A 17,258-nucleotide genomic window follows, 5' to 3' on the forward strand; every position below is an offset into this window, starting at 1 on the left:
AAAAGGATATAGAGGCACGAGATAGTGCAGAGAAGATTTACAAGGATGATGCAAGGTACCAGAAATGTGAGGGTATACATAACAGGAAAGGTTGAACTTCTTGAAAAGAGAAGGCTGAGCGAGAGGTCTTTTAAAATTATGAAAGGTTTTGATCGAGTGGATGTCGAGAGAATGTTTCCACTTGTGGGGAAAAGCATAACTAGAGGCCATCAATATAAGATAGTCACCAAGAAATCCAATAGGGAATTCAGAAGAAACTTCTTTACCCAAAGAGTGGTGAGAATGTGTACTCGCTACCACAGGGAGTGGTTGAAGAGAATAGTATCGATGCATTTAAGGGGAAGCTGGACAAGGGAGAAGGGAATAGAGGGTTATGCTGATAGATTTAGATGAGAGACAGGAGGAGGCTCGAGTGGAGCATAAACACCGGCATGGACTGGTTGGGCCGAATGGCCTGTTTCTGTGCCATATATCCGATGTAAAGATAGGGTGGGGGAAACATTGCAGCAAATCCTGATCCTTTTATGCGTGGGCACTTGCTTACACCTTCGAACCGAGATTACTGGATAGTGATCAGAAGTGGGAACCTTGGCCGATTTCCTCTTGCTCTCCAAGCCCAGCGATCATTATGACCAATTTCAGCTCTGCCCAGGTGAGCTCAATTAACTCCGCATAAAGCTGGGATTGTACCTGGACCTTCCAGTCTGTTGTCCTATGAGGAGGGATTGAGTAGATGAGGGCCTACATTCTCCAGAGTTTTGACGAATGAGAGGTGATCTCATTGAAACATGTAAAATTCTTAAGGGGCTTGATACTGCAGATGCAGAGAGGATGTTTCCCCTGGCTGGGGTGTCTAGAACTAGGGCATCACAGCATAAGGGGTCATCCATTTAGGACTGAGATCAGGAGAAATTTCTGCGTTAAAAGAATTATGAATTCTCTGCCCCAGAGAGCTATGGATACTCAGTCAGTGAGTATATTCAAGATTAAGATTGATAGATTTTTGGATAGTAAGGGAATCAAGGGATATTGGAATAATGCGTGAAGATGGGGCTGAAATAGAAGATCAGCCATGATATTACTGAATGATGGAGCAGGCTCGAATCACCCTCCTACTCCTATTTCTTAGGTTCTTGTACACAGTTCAGTCCCATGCTATTCAGGGCATTTGCCAACTGAACTAATCGCTTTTGATTTTAGCCCTGAAAGGATATCATGATGTCAGTTAGGTTTACGGTGTATGGAGCCTGTCGGATGTTGGGGGAAATCCTGCTGAAAGTCAGCGAGGAACATTTGGGCCTGGAATAAATGCTATAAGTAATTGTACATTCAATATAGCAAAGCAAATTCCTACTCCCATTTGAAGTGATGGTTTTATGGCTGAATATGTTACTAAATAACTCTGTGGTTTAAAGAGTAATTTTCCATGTATTTATGTTCTCTTTTTTTACTTGCAGCATTCTGTGTCATGAAACTGACACCAAATCAAGCTCCATTGTATGTAAGTAATGTTGAACCCGTTTCAAAAATTAATGTACTAAATGTATGTCACAGCTACGAAGCTATTGATAGGTTCAGTACAGGTACAGTGTTTGAAATCCGGCAACCTCAGGACCGAGCCAGTTTTTGTATTTTTCCGGAATTCGGACCTCGCTGTTGGCGCTACTCGCCACCCGCCGCTCCTCTGCTCCTCGCCCATCCGCCGCTCCTCACCGGCAGCCGGTTCCCGCAGCGCCTCTGCTCCTTGCCACCCGCCGATTCCTGTGCCCCCTTCCCTCCCCGGCACTGCATTTTTTACTAGTTTGCTCCTCCCTCGCCGCCCGATGTCACCATCTTGGCTACCTCCCAAATATCCGGTTTTCGAACAGCCGGATTTTAGACGTTGTACCTGTACTTCAAAAGCTCCTCTCGAAGGCCGTCATTCAACTCTTCCTTTACCAGGTAAGATTTGGGATTTAGGAAATAACTAGGGGTGCATGTAGTTACGTTAATGTTTTAAAAATGAGATCCCATTGCAAAATCGGGTAGTGCAGTGAGTTTGGGTACTGCTCTTTTATCTCTGGAACCGGGTTTCAATCCAGAGCCAGACTAAAGGAATGAAAATGTCTCTGTACTCTCTCTAAGGGTCTTGAGTAAAATGAGTTTGGGTATTTTCAGTTAAATTTCCAAGTGGGCACAAGCCCAGGGCATAGAGCTGCCTCTGATTTGACATTAAATTAGCATTCTTAATGCGAGAGATCACTGGAGGGCTAGTGTGGGAAAGGGTAAGTTGCCATCTTGGTGTTTATAGTGGCCGCCCTTCCCTGTTTAGGGGAAGAGACAGACTGTCTGGGCGGAGTAGAGATAGGCTTATTGTGCATCTAACTTTTGATAGCGGTGTTTAAAATCACGAATAGTTTATATCGAGTAAATAAATGGAAACTGTTTCCAAAGGCTGAAGGGTCGCTAACCAGAGGGCACAGATTGAAGGTGATTGGCAAAAGAACCAGAGGCGACAGGAGGAAAATCTTTTTTGTGCAACGAGTGGTTAGGATTTGGAATGCACTGTCTGATAGGGCGGTGGATACAGATTCAAGAGCAGCTTTCAAAAGGGAATTGGATAAATACTTGAAGGAGAAAGAAATGTAGGGAGTGGGGCTAACTGGAGGGCTCTTTGAAAGAGCTAGCACAGACTCGATAGGCCGAATGGCCTTCCCCTGTGTCGACTATTTTAGGATTCTATAACTTGTGCTACATGTGACCTGGGAGTGCTTTACATTGACACGAGCTATCTGGAAGGGGCAAGTGTCTCATTTCCTCATGCTACCATCCCTCGTCTTGAGCACCAAAATTCACGACAACAGTTGTCTTTCGTTTTACTACAAGCTCTTTTAAAATGGAAGCTTTAACAAAAGGCGGTGCATTACTCATTTCCTTCTCTGTCTGTCTGTTAAAAAGGTCGCCCTACTAAATGCGACAGAATTTCATTGGCAAAGAGCTATCTTCTAACGCTTTGTTCAAATGCCCATTACTTTTCTTTGTGTGTGTGCCTTGTCAGTACGTGAGTGTCGGCAAACTATCCAACTATGGGCAATGTTACAATCAAGCCAGCTCCGCCTTGCACCAGTGTCCACACAGACAGGAGGGTCATTGCATAGTGGTCGGCAGTGGGAGCCTGTTAATTTTACTTGGGAGGCCTACGCCCAACCCTTTCCCAGCCCAGTGATGGTGTGACTAATTGCAGCATCTCTGTCACCGCCCAGTTATGATCAGCTAACTCATCATAGGCCAGGGATTTGGCTATAACATTCCCAGTCTGCACGGACACCCATTCAATTTTTATTATTGAAAACATTACTTCAGACTGGTTACGTGGAAGGGTTGTCCCTTTTTTTTCTCCCTTTTCCCCCACCCTCTCCCAGTTGTAGAATTGGGATCTTTCATGCGCAGAATCCGCGATCATTGAATCCTCGCTGAATGATCAAATCTGGCTCGCACCCATTGCATGCTGCAGTGAATTACCGGGAAATCGCAACTTTTTCATACATACAGATCAGCATTTTTTCCAGTAATCAACTGCAGATTAAATTCCAGAAAAGCCGCAATGCAGACATTTAAATTTTCTCAGCCAACTGTGTTTCTCTCTTTTTGCCTCCCTCCCTAATGTTTGCTATGTTGGACTCGGTGTCATATGGCAGTTGCTGCGGCCCAGAAGGCCAGCTATCCACTCCAAGGCTCCCTTGTGAATGCACAAAGCTTTCAGCTGTTGAACCAGCTCGCCAGAAGTTCAGAAAAGCGCCCACTTGGGTTTTTGCATTCACATTCCACAGTATTGATGAAGGCCAAAAGGCTGGGTGTGTGTCACCTGCCAAGACATTAACTGGCAATACTTCACAGGGACAGATCTTCGGTTTGCTTTATCATATGTTGATCAGTGGGTTAACTAGTCTAGTGGGACAGTGAGGTGTTCTGTTGTCCCAATGTTGCTGTGCCAGTACCCAACCAGGTCTGGTTTGCTGGTTAGTGATCAAGAACAGCCATTCTGTCTGGATTTCTTCTGCTACTTACTCCAGACGGGAACGGTAGCATAGTAGTTGTTACTGGACTAGTAATCCAGAGGCCTGGACTAATGATCTGGAGATGTGAGTTCAGATCCCACCACGGCAGCTGGGGAATTTAAATTCAGTAAATTAAATCAATCTGGAATTTAAAAAAAAAAGCTAGGATCTGTAATAGTGACCATGAAACTACTGGATTGTGGTTAAAAACCCATCTGGTTCACTAATGTCTTTTAGGGAAGGAAATCTGCTGTCCTTACCAGTCTGGCCTATATGTGACTCCAGACCAACAGCAATGTGGTTAACTCTTAACTGCCCTCTGTTGTAGCAAGCCGCTATAAAAAGAACAGTGGTTCCTCTTGAGGGCAATTCGGGATGGGCAATAAATGCCGGCCTTGCTGACAATGCCCACATCTCATGAACAAATTAAAAAAAAATAAGACTTGCACTGGCCAGTTGCCGTTGTATTATTGTAGTGTTTGCCCACGATCAACTGACTCCTTCCTGATCTCAGTAGCTTGGTTCCATACTGATGCGCTAAACAACTGAGCTAACTATTCCAACGCACACCTAGCTGGCCTCCCACATTCTACCCTACGTAATCTTGTGGTCATCCAAAACCTGGCTGCCCATGCCCGAACTCGCACCAAGTCCCGCTCACCCATCACCCTGTGCTCGCTGACTTACATTGGCTTCCGGTTAAGCAACTCCTCTATTTCAAAATTCTCATGCTTGTTTTCAAATCCCTCCATGGCCTTGCCCTTCCCTGTCTCTGTAATCTCCTTCAGCCACACAACTCCCCGAGATCATGCTTGACAAATCTTCTGGAATTTTTTGAGGATGTTTCCAGTAGAGTGGACAAGGGAGAACCAGTTGATGTGGTGTATTTGGACTTTCAGAAGGCTTTCGACAAGGTCCCACACGAGATTAATGTGCAAAGTTAAAGCACATGGGATTGGGGGTAGTGTGCTGACGTGGATAGAGAACTGGTTGGCAGATAGGAAGCAAAGAGTAGGAGTAAATGGGTACTTTTCAGAATGACAGGCAGTGACTAGTGGGGTACCGCAAGGTTCTGTGCTGGGGCCCCAGCTGTTTACATTGCACATTAATGATTTAGACGAGGGGATTAAATGTAGTATCTCCAAATTGCGGATGACACTAAGTTGGGTGGCAGTGTGAGCTGCGAGGAGGATGCTATGAGGCTGCAGAGTGACTTGGATAGGTTAGGTGAGTGGGCAACTGCATGGCAGATGAAGTATAATGTGGATAAATGTGAAGTTATCCACTTTGGTGGTAAAAACAGAGAGACAGACTATTATCTGAATGGTGACAGATTAGGAAAAGGGGAGGTACAACGAGACCTGGGTACATCAGTCATTGAAGGTTGGCATGCAGGTACAGCAGACGGTTAAGAAAGCAAATGGCATGTTGGCCTTCATGGCAAGGGGATTTGAATACAGGGGGGCAGGGAGCTGTTACTACAGTTGTACAGGGTCTTGGTGAGGCCACACCTGGAGTATTGTGTACAGTTTTGGTCTCCTAACTTAAGGAAGGACATTCTTGCTATTGAGGGAGTGCAGCGAAGGTTCACCAGACTGATTGCCGGGATGGCGGGACTGACATATCAAGAAAGACTGGATCAACTGGGCTTGTATTCACTGGAGTTCAGAAGAATGAGAGGGTATCTCATAGAAACATTTAAAATTCTGACAGGTTTAGACAGGTTAGATGCAGGAAGAATGTTCCCAATGTTGGGGAAGTCCAGAACCAGGGGTCACAGTCTAAGGATAAGGGGTAAGCCATTTAGGACCGAGATGAGGAGAAACTTCTTCACCCAGAGAGTGGTGAACCTGTGGAATTCTCTACCACAGAAAGTTGTTGAGGCCAATTCACGAAATATATTCAAAAAGGAGTTAGATGATGTCCTTACTACTAAGGGGGTTCAAGGGGTATGGTGAGAAAGCAGGAACGGGGTACTGAAGTTGCAAGCTCAGCCATGAACTCATTGATTGGTGGTGCAGGCTCGAAGAGCCGAATGGCCTACTCCTGCACCTATTTTCTATGTTTCTAATATCTGTATTTCTCTAACACTTGAGCATCCCTGATTATAATCGCTCAACCATTGGTGGCCGTGACTTCTGTTGCCTAGGTCCTAAGCTCTGAAATTCCCTGCCTAAACCTCTCCGCCTCTCTACCTTTTCTTTCCTCTTTCAAGACACTACTTAAAACCTACCTCTTTGACCAAGCTTTTGGTCACCTGCCCTAATTTCTCCTTATGTGGCTCGGTTTCAAATTCTCTTGTTTCATAATACTCCTGTGAAGTGTATTGGGACATTTCACTATGTTAAAGGCGCTATATAAATGCAAGTTATTACTGTTGCTAATGGCAGAAATATTCAACAGTAGGCAGCTTATAGAGGGGAGGGGGCCAGCTGTACTTCAATTAGTCGAAAGTTTGAATGAGATGCAAACCTTCTCTCTGTTATTTCTACATTGGACATTACTTTTTTTAAATATTTAGTCTGTTTGATGGTATTTATTTCCTTCCCTTACAAATATGGAGCCAATTAGGTTCATGTGGCACATCTGTAACTCATGGGATTTTGCGTCATGAGCCAGAAACCAGTGGTGTACTGTGCACTGTTTTATTTCCCAAGGTTGTAACTGCCATGACACACAGGATCCATATACTTGACGTCAATGTTTAAAAAAAAAAACCAAGTATCTAAGAGATCAAAGAGGCATCTGAAAAGACAAAAGATAGCTCCGTGTTTGAGAAGAGCCTTCGTCTGAGCCCCATCTGCAATAGTAATCTTAAACGATAAGGGAATAAGGGGTTATGGGGAGAGGGCGGGGAAGTGGAGCTGAGTCCATGATCAGATCAGCCATGATATTGAATGGTGGAGCAAGCTCGAGGGGCCATATGCCCTACTCCTGCTCCTATTTCTTATGTTTTTATAGTTTCGGTATTTATGGTGGACTTTTGCAGCTGTTCTTTTCCCCTCTAAGGGTCAATATTTGGTTCAGATTTATGATTAACTGGAAAAGCATCCAGGCCGCATCCGTCTTGACTTTTTTCATTTGATCCATAGCTGGTTTAAGTTGAATGAATACCTTGAAATATATTACATTTCTGTGAGGAAATTGAAAAACCCCAAAATCTCATGTATGCATAGCTGTCCCATAGCATTCATTCCTTCACAATGCAATCTTCCCACACAAATGAGGGCTAACAATAAAACCTCCAAAAACAACAAAAATCTGTATTTAATAATTTCAAAATATATGTGCTTGTATTTGATTTTGCTGGCCAATTGCTAGGTGTTGGCAAGAAAGGGAAGCTGGATTGGCTGAGGTTTATATCGTGACCTGTTGCTCACTAACGTTCTGTCAAGGGTCCCAATTCTAATCGGCGCTTTGCATGAGGACCACTGTCATGAATGCTACAAAAAACACTCTGTTAGCATTTGACCGAGCTTTGTGCTTTGAAAGTTTAGAGTTGTGTTGTGTGTCTATACATACATCTACAGTTACATTTATACAGGGAGTCGGAGGAAAGTGGTAGCAAGATTTCAATTTGTAGAGCCTCTTTGATACCTCTCCCAAGTCATTGAGCATGTAATTCGCCACGTTAATTTGAGGCTGATATTTGGCTTGGGAGAACAAGCGCACAACAAATTGCTCTTGTATTTAGAAGAGATAAGAGATGCAATGTGAGAATTGAATGTTGAGAACTTTGAGTGAGTGAGCTTCTGGAGAAAGTCTGATCATTTATCAAAATCTAAGCAAAGCGGGAGAATTGTATTTTGAATGTACACTCTTTAGATTAGCAGATTGCCCAGGCCATAGACTCGTCCTGTGGTAGAATTTGGAGAAACGGGATCTATAATTCCACTGCTGGGTGTTTTTCCATAACTCAAGTGAACACAATATTAAATTATACATGCTGGTCGCCTGAGGAAGAGACCAGGATCTCAAATCTGGCACCAAGCTTATGGTCTTTAGGACAGTAGTGATACCTGCCCTCCTGTATGGCTGAGATGTGGACTATATACAACAGACACCTCAAAACATTGGAGAAGTGCCACCAGCCCTGCCTCTGCAAGATCCTGCAAATCCATTGGGAGGATAGACGCACCAACGTCCGTGTTCTCGCTCAGGCCAAAATCCCCAGCATCGAAGCAGTGACCACACTCGATCAGCTCCATTGGGCGGGCCACATTGCCCGACAAGAGACTCCCAAAGCAAGCGCTCTATGCGGAGCTTCAACACGGCGAGCCCCAGGTGGGCAGAGGAAACGCTTCCAGGACACCCTCAAAGCCTCCTTGATAAAGTGCACTGACTCCTGGGAATTCCTGGCCTACGACCACCTACAATGGAGGACGAGCATCCGGGAGGGCGCTGAGCACCTCGAGTCCCATTGCTGAGAACAAGCCGAAACCAAACGTAGACAGCGGAAGGAGCGTGTGTCAACCCAGACTCTCCACCCACCCTTTCCCTCAACCACTCTCTGCCCCACCTGTGACAGAGACTGTAATTCCTGCATTGGACTATACAGCCACCTGAGAACTCACTTTTGGAGTGAAAGCATGTCTTCCTTGACTGAGGGACTGCCTATGACTGATGAAAATGATACACACTCAACTCAAATTGTAGTGATAGTCCGAGGCATCGGTGTCTTTGCGATAGTTCTTCAAGTTCTGGAACAGTTGGAAGTAAATTGAGTTGAAAGCACAGCAGCTTAAAAAAACATTCACCAAAGATTGTCAAAGAAATCCCTTGGTAGATGGTCTTGTATGTTTAAGTGAAACCAGTAATTTTTCTGTCCACAAACGTTACTACTTGTTGTCATGAATTTTGGCCACACTTTTATGTTGACCTGTTATCATTGTAAATTGGTATGTTACATTTCCGAATGAATTCTACTAAGTCAACTTCCGTAATATAGTTGTAGGCTGTGGCCACTGTCTGGCTGTGCGGAGTGTCTCACATTGACACTTGTTAAGTAAAATAAAATAATCAATTGACTGTCGGTAATGCCATGGGAAATTTGCTGTTTTTAAGAAGAAATCTTCACGTTTCCCACTTTTCTCCCCTCTCATCCTTCCTTCCTGAATGAGTTGATTCCTTTTTAAGGTATGGTTCTCCGGGTAGTGGGTGTCAGTAGGTTATTTACTGGGGTCATCCTCACCCGAAAAAAAAAAAATACACACACACATGAACTCCAGGCCGGATATTGCGGTCAGTGGCGAAGTGACGTTGCTCTCTGCTGACCTCAGAGAAAGCTGCCCACAAAGATCTAGCGATCTCTCTGGTCACAATTTCACCTTTCGCGACATTAATTTGATTCTGGCGCCAAGTCTAGGGGACCTCCAGCATCCAGCAACAGTGATGTCGTCAAGCATACTAAGCAGCCAATCGCATTGAAGAATTCTCACAGATAAAGCAAACCAGGAAGTAAAATGCATTGATTTTCCTTCACTTTTTAATCATTTTGAAAAGCAAAATAAAGATTGGGACATAGGCATGACATTAAGGTAGAAACTGAAATATAATTTTTTATAAACTTTGTAAACAATTGTCTTTATTAAAATATGGATTTGTTTTTATCATTTGAAATTCCATAAATATAAAATTAGTTTCTGAACAACCGGAGAGGTTGTTCAGCAGTAATTATTACTCCTTATGCTGTTTAAAAACCCAGTTACACCTCATTAAACAAGGCTTAACTTTTATAGCGGTGGGGGTGGGGTTATAACGGGGATATTACAGCATAAAAGCGGAAGTTCTCGTCAGTTCAGGAATTTCTCAAAGACTGCCGTCTGGGGTCTGCACCAGTGGAGGAGGCATGGATCACCGACAGTAACTTCTGGATTTCCGTGTTTAGCTATGCATGTGCAGATGCCAGAAGTTGCTGTAGGTTTCCCAGGGTGATGACTGTGAACGCTGACAGGCTCGCCATCATTACATAACAAAAGAAATAGGAGCAGGAGTCGGTCGGCCCCTTGAGCCAGCTCCGCCATTCAATAAGATCATGGCTGATCTGATCATGGACTCAGCCCCACTTCCCTGCCCGCTCCCCATAACCCTCGACTCCGTTATCGTTCAAAAATCTGTCTATCTCCACCTTGAATATATTCAATGACTCAGCCTCCACAGCTCTCTGGGGCAGAGAATTCCACAGATTTACAACCCTCTCAGAGAAGAAATTCCTCCTCCATCTCAGTTTTGAATGGGCGGCCCCTTATTCTAAGACTATGTCCCCTAGTTTTAGTTTCCCCTATGAGTGGAACTATCCTCTCTGCATCCACCTTGTCAAGCCCCCTCACTATCTTATATGTTTCAATAAGATCACCTCTCATTCTTCTGAACTCCAATGTGTATAGGCCCGACCTACTCAACCTATCTTCATAAGTCAACCCCCTCATCTCCAGAATCAACCTTGTGAACCTTCTCTGAACAGCCTCCAATGCAAGTTACGACCACAAGATCCAGGCCAAACCATACACACATGCATCTTTTGCAGTCGGGGTTGTCTGAAGCAATTGGAAAGGGAACTCATTTTCCGCCTCTACCTCAGAATGCTGAGGCCAATTATTGCACTTCAATTGCTGCCTTAGTTGAGCAACAATTCAGACAACACTGTACAAGTTGAGGATGAAATGAGGTTCCTTCTCGATCTGTATGACACAGATAGCCAATGCAAAGCAGCTGGCCCCATAACTATTTGTCTGCAATCAGTGGTGTGCCTAAGTACTCTCTTTTAAAGGGGTGGGGAGGGAGGGAAATCAGGCATGCATTTGGAGAGAATGAAAAGTCCACCTTCGATTGCAAACCGGTTAATCCATTCTAAAGGTTCACGTAAATCTCTGGTACTCTAGAATCTGTTACTTCCCAAGCCACAGTGAGCACGCAATGCAATCATGAATGAAACACTGCAAATCCTGGCATGTTGAAGGACAAGTCGTCTGGTCGGGGATCTTTCTGGTGCGTTCTGTTCGAAGTACATTTGTTAGTCAGTTGCTTTTTGCCAGTTGGTTTGCTTCTGTACAAAGGGGAACGGCTGTGAGTACCGAGCTTTCTGCCAAGTGACGTGATGACAGCGCTGCAATCCTCCAATTCCTAAATCATTGGCTCGATGATGTCATCACATAAAACATGGTTTCTTAAACTTGGCAATCTTGGTCCTTTTCGTATTGGCACATCTGAGATTGTTCAGTCTCTAATTTTGTTTTATAATGCTGTTGTGAAGCACCTTGGGACATTTTACGATGTTAAAGATGCTATATAAATGCAGTTTGTTGTTGTTGATCCTATCCTTTCCCGAGGACACTGGCTCGAAAGTTTTGTGGGTTTTCCCTCCAGTGCCTTGGCCAAATGGCCATTCTTGATATGAGAGCCTAGACAGCGAGCGTAAGTTCCACTATTTGAATATAAAACTGGTTGGGGGGGAGGCGGGGAAAGAGAGATGTGGCAGTGCAGTGGCTATATTGTTGGATTGGTAATCGAGAATTTGATGGGTTCCTGTCCCACCATGGCAATTTGTGAATTTGGAATAAAAAATTTTTTTAAACTGGCGACAGTAAAAAGTGACCATGAAGCTGTCGGATTGTCGCAAGAACCCAACTGAAACCTGGAGTCCTTGCATCTGGCCTTTGTGATTTCAGTCACACACTAATTGTCCTCTGAGGTGACCTGGGAAGCTACTCAATGCATCATAAAAGAAGAAAGCGCACCAATACCTTCTTGGGGCAGACAGGAATGAGCAATGTCATGCCCACATCCTGAGAATAGATTTATGAAAATCACAGCTGTGCTTGGTCCCCACCATCTTCTGACATTAACAAGTGCCATCTACAGCAGTAATGGGCACTGGACAGATACCAGGAATTGGAACCCTGGCTGATTTTGTATTTTTTCCTCCTTAGTCCAGAGGTGCTGAGGCCAATTGTAGCCCCCCCAATCACCATCTCGGCTGAGTTTGTCTGACTGAGCACAGACCAGGGATTGAACCTACGTAGAATCTGGAGCAGAGCAACAGGCCATTTGGGCAAATTGTCTATGCTGGTGTTCATATTGCACATGAACCTCCTCCCACGGGCTAGTATGAATATGTACCTCATCAAAGGTGCATTTATCAATTAGGCCATCGTGGGAGTGTTCCTTTAGTTTGCGTTTTTGCATTTATGCCAATATATTCATTTGAAATTTACCAAAGGGAAATGTTCTTGCAGTCCAGTGGTGCAGCCATTACATATCTCTCGTGTTTTATTAAAGAAATATTCCATGATAGTAAAATATTTCAGTTTCATAGCACGGTAAGCAATGCTGGTACACTCCCTCTTTCTGGTTAATCCTATTTAATAAGATTAGTAATGGATCAGGTGTCCAGTATTAATTACTTCAATTGCTAATTATTTTTTTGTTACTAGCCTAGAAGTGGTACTTGGAGACAATTTTGCAATTCTTGATTTAATCTCTATCAGTCCTAGAACAGTGCGATTAATTTGGATGAAGGCTTTTAATATTTTTAAAAGATTTAACATCCACATTTGGGTACATAGGATTAGATAGGATTACATGGGATATACGACATAGAAACAGGCCATTCGGCCAACCAGTCCATATCGAGCCTCCTCCTGTCTTTCCTCATTTAAATCTATCTGCATAACCCTCTTATTCCCGCCTCCCCTTAAATGCCTACCCCTGCTCCTAATTCTTATGTTCTTATGTTCTACATGGACTACTAGCCTTGTACTGGCTATAACGTTTTGCATCCAGTGTTCTGCCGTAAGGAAATTGAGAGAGAGCATTATGATAGTTTTAGTGATGAGCTTCCAACCATGAGCCCAAATTCAAATCCCAATTGACTACTGTTTAGAATTTATGACCCTCATTGGGTCAGACTTTCCACTTTGCCATCGTATGGCTTAGAAAAAAATGTTCAGCTATGTTCTCACTTTGCAAAAACATAACCATCAACCAGCTTGTATTTTTTTAATGGAATATGTATTACACTGGTACCCATGAGCAATATTGGGGCACCTCTTTCTCTCTTTTGCGCCCCCCCCAACCCCGTCAATATTAGTAATGCAGTCATGAGCGGTAGAAGTGGAACTGAAAGGGAAAATCTATTTTTTTCCTCTCAACCCCCGCCCTGTTTTATTGAAGCGAGTCAGACCAGAAACTCAAAACATTTGTCCACAATTTCATAAGTTTTACCACAGCCTTCCACGTTATTGGATGGTTGTTTTGTAAAAGTTTTCGGCATTGCTCAATTTTTGAAGAAAGAAGCATACTTACATAAAAACATAAGAAATAGGAGTAGGCAATTCGACCCCTCGAGCCTGCTCCGTCATTCAATAAGATCATGGCTGATCTGATCATGGACTCAACTCTACTTCCCTGCCTGCTCCTCATAAACCTTTATTCCCTTATTGCTCAAAAATCTGTCTATCTCCACCTTAAATATATTCAATGACCCAGCCTCCACAGCTCTCTGGGGCAGAGAACTCCATAGATTTACAACCCTCTGAGAAGAATTTTCTTCTCATCTCAGTTTTAGATGGGTGGCCCCTTATTCTAAGACTATGTCCCCTATTTTTACTTTCCCCTATGAATGGAAAGACCCTCTCTGCATCCACCTTGTCGAGCCCCCTCATTATCTTATATGTTTCGATAAGATCACCTCTCATTCTTCTAAACTCCAATGTGTATAGGCCCAACCTACTCAACTTTTCCTCATAAGTCAACCCCTCATCTCCAGAATCAACCTAGTGAACCTTCTCTGAACAGCCTCCAATGCAAGTATATCCTTTCTTATACGGAAACCAAAACTGTACACAGTACATTAGGTGTAGTTGATTCCTTGAGTTAGCGTTACTCTGAAAAACTTGTAAAACTCCAAACTTTTGTTTTTGGAATTTTTTGTCCCCTCACTCTCGAAGATCATCTGTTGAACCCACGCCTTTGATTAATTTTTTTGATGGCTGAAAATTGGAAACCTTGCTTCCTGTGAATGCATAGAGTTGGCAAGCGGAAGAAGACGAATTGGCACTATCTCTGTTTTTTTTTAAGAGCAGCATTTGTTTAAGTTTCTGGACCTGGCCAACTCTGCGCTGTTATCTAAGCAGCTGTTGGTGCTAATTGGTTGGCATGTGTCAAATGCCAGCTGAGGGGAGTTGGCCCACAAGGCAGTCAGAGATTGATTGCTGCTTTAATACACCATTGACGAATCAACATCTTGATCAAGCGCAGGCGGAGTCTGCGGAGGCAGACGACCTTTTCATGTTGCCGGTACAAATGTTGACTTAATGGGCTCTTCAGCACAGTGAATACATCTGAATTCAAAATGTCTTCCATCGGCAAGGGGTGACGAGATACCAGTGTTACAGAGGGGGGGTCGCCTTTGTATCCGGCACCTACTCCTGTTTCTGATTTCAGCCATACATCTGTGACCAGACTCTGCTACAGTGCGAAGGTGGAGGAAAAATTATGGACACAAACATTCTGCGGCGCTCCAGTGCAGCTGCTGTAGCCCGAGTGGCACTGTGAAGGAATACAATCCATACTGGATAAGCATGGGGTCAAACGCTCAAATTCCTAATGAAAGAAAGACTTGCCTTTATATAGCACCTTTCACAACCACCGGATGTCTCAAAGCGCTTTACAGCCAATAAAGTACTTTTGGAGTGTAGTCACTGTTGTAATGTGAGAAACGAGATAGCCAAGTTGCGCACAGCAAGCTCTCACAAACAGCAATGTGATAATGATCAGATAATCTGTTTTTATTCTGTTGATTGAGGGCTATAAATATTGGCCCCGGGACACTGGGCATAAACTCCCCTGCTCTTCTTCGAAATAGTGCCATGAGATCTTTTACGTCCACCTGAGAGAGCAGATGGGGCCTCGTTTTAACGTCCCATCCGAAAGGCAGCTCAGCAGCACTCCCTCAGTCTGGCACTGGAGCGTCAGCCTAGATTTATGAGCTCAAGGCTCTGGAGTGGGATTTGAACTCAACTTTCTGACTCTGGCGAGGGTGCTACCCACTGAGCCACAGCTGACACTTCAAGTGCATGAAGCTCTGTTTTGGGGGTGGGGGGGCGGGCGGGCAGCGGGGGAGAAGATTAAAATCTCTGCTTATTACTTTGTTGAGAAAGATGGTGAACTTAATGTCACTTTGGGCAGGTTTAAAAAAATTAATCTACCAGTCTTAAATGCAGATACAATGGGGAAGCAGCAACAATTGTTGCTTGCCTGTATATGGTATCTACCGTCCGCCTTCGATAGTTCAGTATTCCACACTCTCATAGTTTGGCCAACTTAACAGCAGTCACATGGTGCTACATAGAAGCAAGTTGTTCTAGTTTGACATCCGTCACACCTGCTGGGTCAGGATAGAAGAAAAAGTTGCTACCTGATGTCTGATTTTTCTTTTCCGCACTAGCCTTTAATCAATCAATCAATCGCTCTCGCGCTGCTCCCAATATTCCTTTCCACATAAGGTGAAATCAAGGCTCATCTACAATAACTATTCTTCCCCAGGACCTCTCAACTGGAGCTCATTTTTGCTCTCCTTTCCATTTGCCAATCATCTGCCGGCTTTTGAAACCCAAGATTAATATCCCCGATAACTGCTCGATGTAGCTCATAACTTCTCTGACTTTTTTCAACTTTGGTGATGTCTGCTGTGTGCGCTTTGGCCCTTCACACTGATTTCTCTATTTAAAATAGGGAATTCAGAAGAAACTTCTTTGCCCAAAGAGTGGTGAGAATGTGGAACTCACTGCCACAGGGAGTGGTTGAAGCGAATAATATAGATGCATTTAAGGGGAGGCTAGACAATCATATGAGGGAGAAGGGAATAGAGGGTTGTGCTGATAGATTTAGATGACAAAAGATAGGAGGAGGCTCGAGTGGAGCATAAACACCGGCATGGGCTGGTTGGGCCGAATGGCCTGTTTCTGTGCCATATATCCTATGTTTTAAAAAGAAATCCCGATTCAGTGTTTACATATAAACTTGGTGCACACAACCAGTTGAAGTGTTAAAGCATTTTAGTGACGAGAAGAGCAACACTGCTGAATAGCGAGTCCCTCGAGGGCACAAGTATTTTTGGAAGCATTGTTAAACACTTGCTGCGGCTCAGATTATGACCTTCATGTTTGACACTTCATATGGCACAATTTCACACAAGTGGACCCAGCAGCTGTCTTGTATCATTGCCAGTCTCGAGTGAAAAACCTACTCCTTGATAAAACGGATCCATGATCCGCAATTCTTTTAGACCAATGTTGGTCTACGAATATGGACTGGATCACTGTTGCATCATCTTGTTTGGATCATTCTTCTGTACATTTATGAAGTCTTTGGAAAAAGATCTTTGATTTGTTTCATTTTTTTTTAAATAGATTCATTTTAAATAGATCATCTGTCTTGCATTGAATGAACCAGGTGATTCTGATTTTATGTAAGGTACTTGAACCTATTGCAGTTTCTGAAGGCTTCATTAATTTAATTCTCATGTTTGCCCATCGGAATATGCAGATACATTTCTCAGTAAGTTTGGATCGCAGCTGTCTGTTATCCATTGTGCCTGACTGCTGTAACACCTCTGCAGTCGGGCGCTGATAGTCATGCGCAGCAAGGTAGTCCCCAACAACCAGGAAACACTGAAATTTTGTGTGTGTGCGCGCGTGGCAGAGAGAGACCGTTGGGCTGATGAATTACAGACTTGTACCTGTTCTCGTTAAACTGGCTAAGAAATGCATGAACATCTGCAGTTGACGCTGCCGTCGGTTATTTTGAATGTTTTTTCATATCTTGGTACGGCGAGTAAATGCTCACTTGTGCTTTCACTTCATCTAAATCCTCGCTTCAGTGCCCTCCTGTGAAAGGATTTATTTTTGGCCTTTTTAGCCTGGTTAAAGATGGTACAACTGTTGACAAAAGTAATAGATATTGTGGATTATTGGCGAATATATTTCCACTCCCTTCCAGCACAAAGTGTGATGGCATTCAGAAATAAAGTAACACTTCCATTCATGGAGCACCTTTTATATCCTCAGGACGTCCCCAAAGACTGAACTATTTTTTATCAAGTGTCGTCACTACTGTGGATGTTGGAAAATGTGACGGTCAAGTTGCGCACAGCAAGGTCCCATGAACAGCAATGAGATGAATGATCAGTTCTGTTTTGGTGGTATTGACTGTTGGCCAGGA

General features: G+C 43.7%; 1 protein-coding gene across 1 annotated transcript in view; it reads left to right on the forward strand.

The window, feature by feature from the left end:
* The window catches only part of LOC139227958 (A-kinase anchor protein 13), a 250,821-nt gene that overhangs the window by 157,343 nt on the left and 76,220 nt on the right, over positions 1–17,258 (forward strand). Inside the window, exon 3 of the mRNA XM_070859119.1 lies at positions 1,458–1,501. Within this exon, the coding sequence (XP_070715220.1) occupies positions 1,469–1,501 (33 nt within the window). The 5' untranslated portion in view covers positions 1,458–1,468. The remainder of the gene's footprint in view (positions 1–1,457; positions 1,502–17,258) is intronic.

This window comes from Pristiophorus japonicus, chromosome 17 (genome assembly GCF_044704955.1).
Source record: "Pristiophorus japonicus isolate sPriJap1 chromosome 17, sPriJap1.hap1, whole genome shotgun sequence".
Lineage (NCBI taxonomy): Eukaryota > Metazoa > Chordata > Chondrichthyes > Pristiophoridae > Pristiophorus > Pristiophorus japonicus.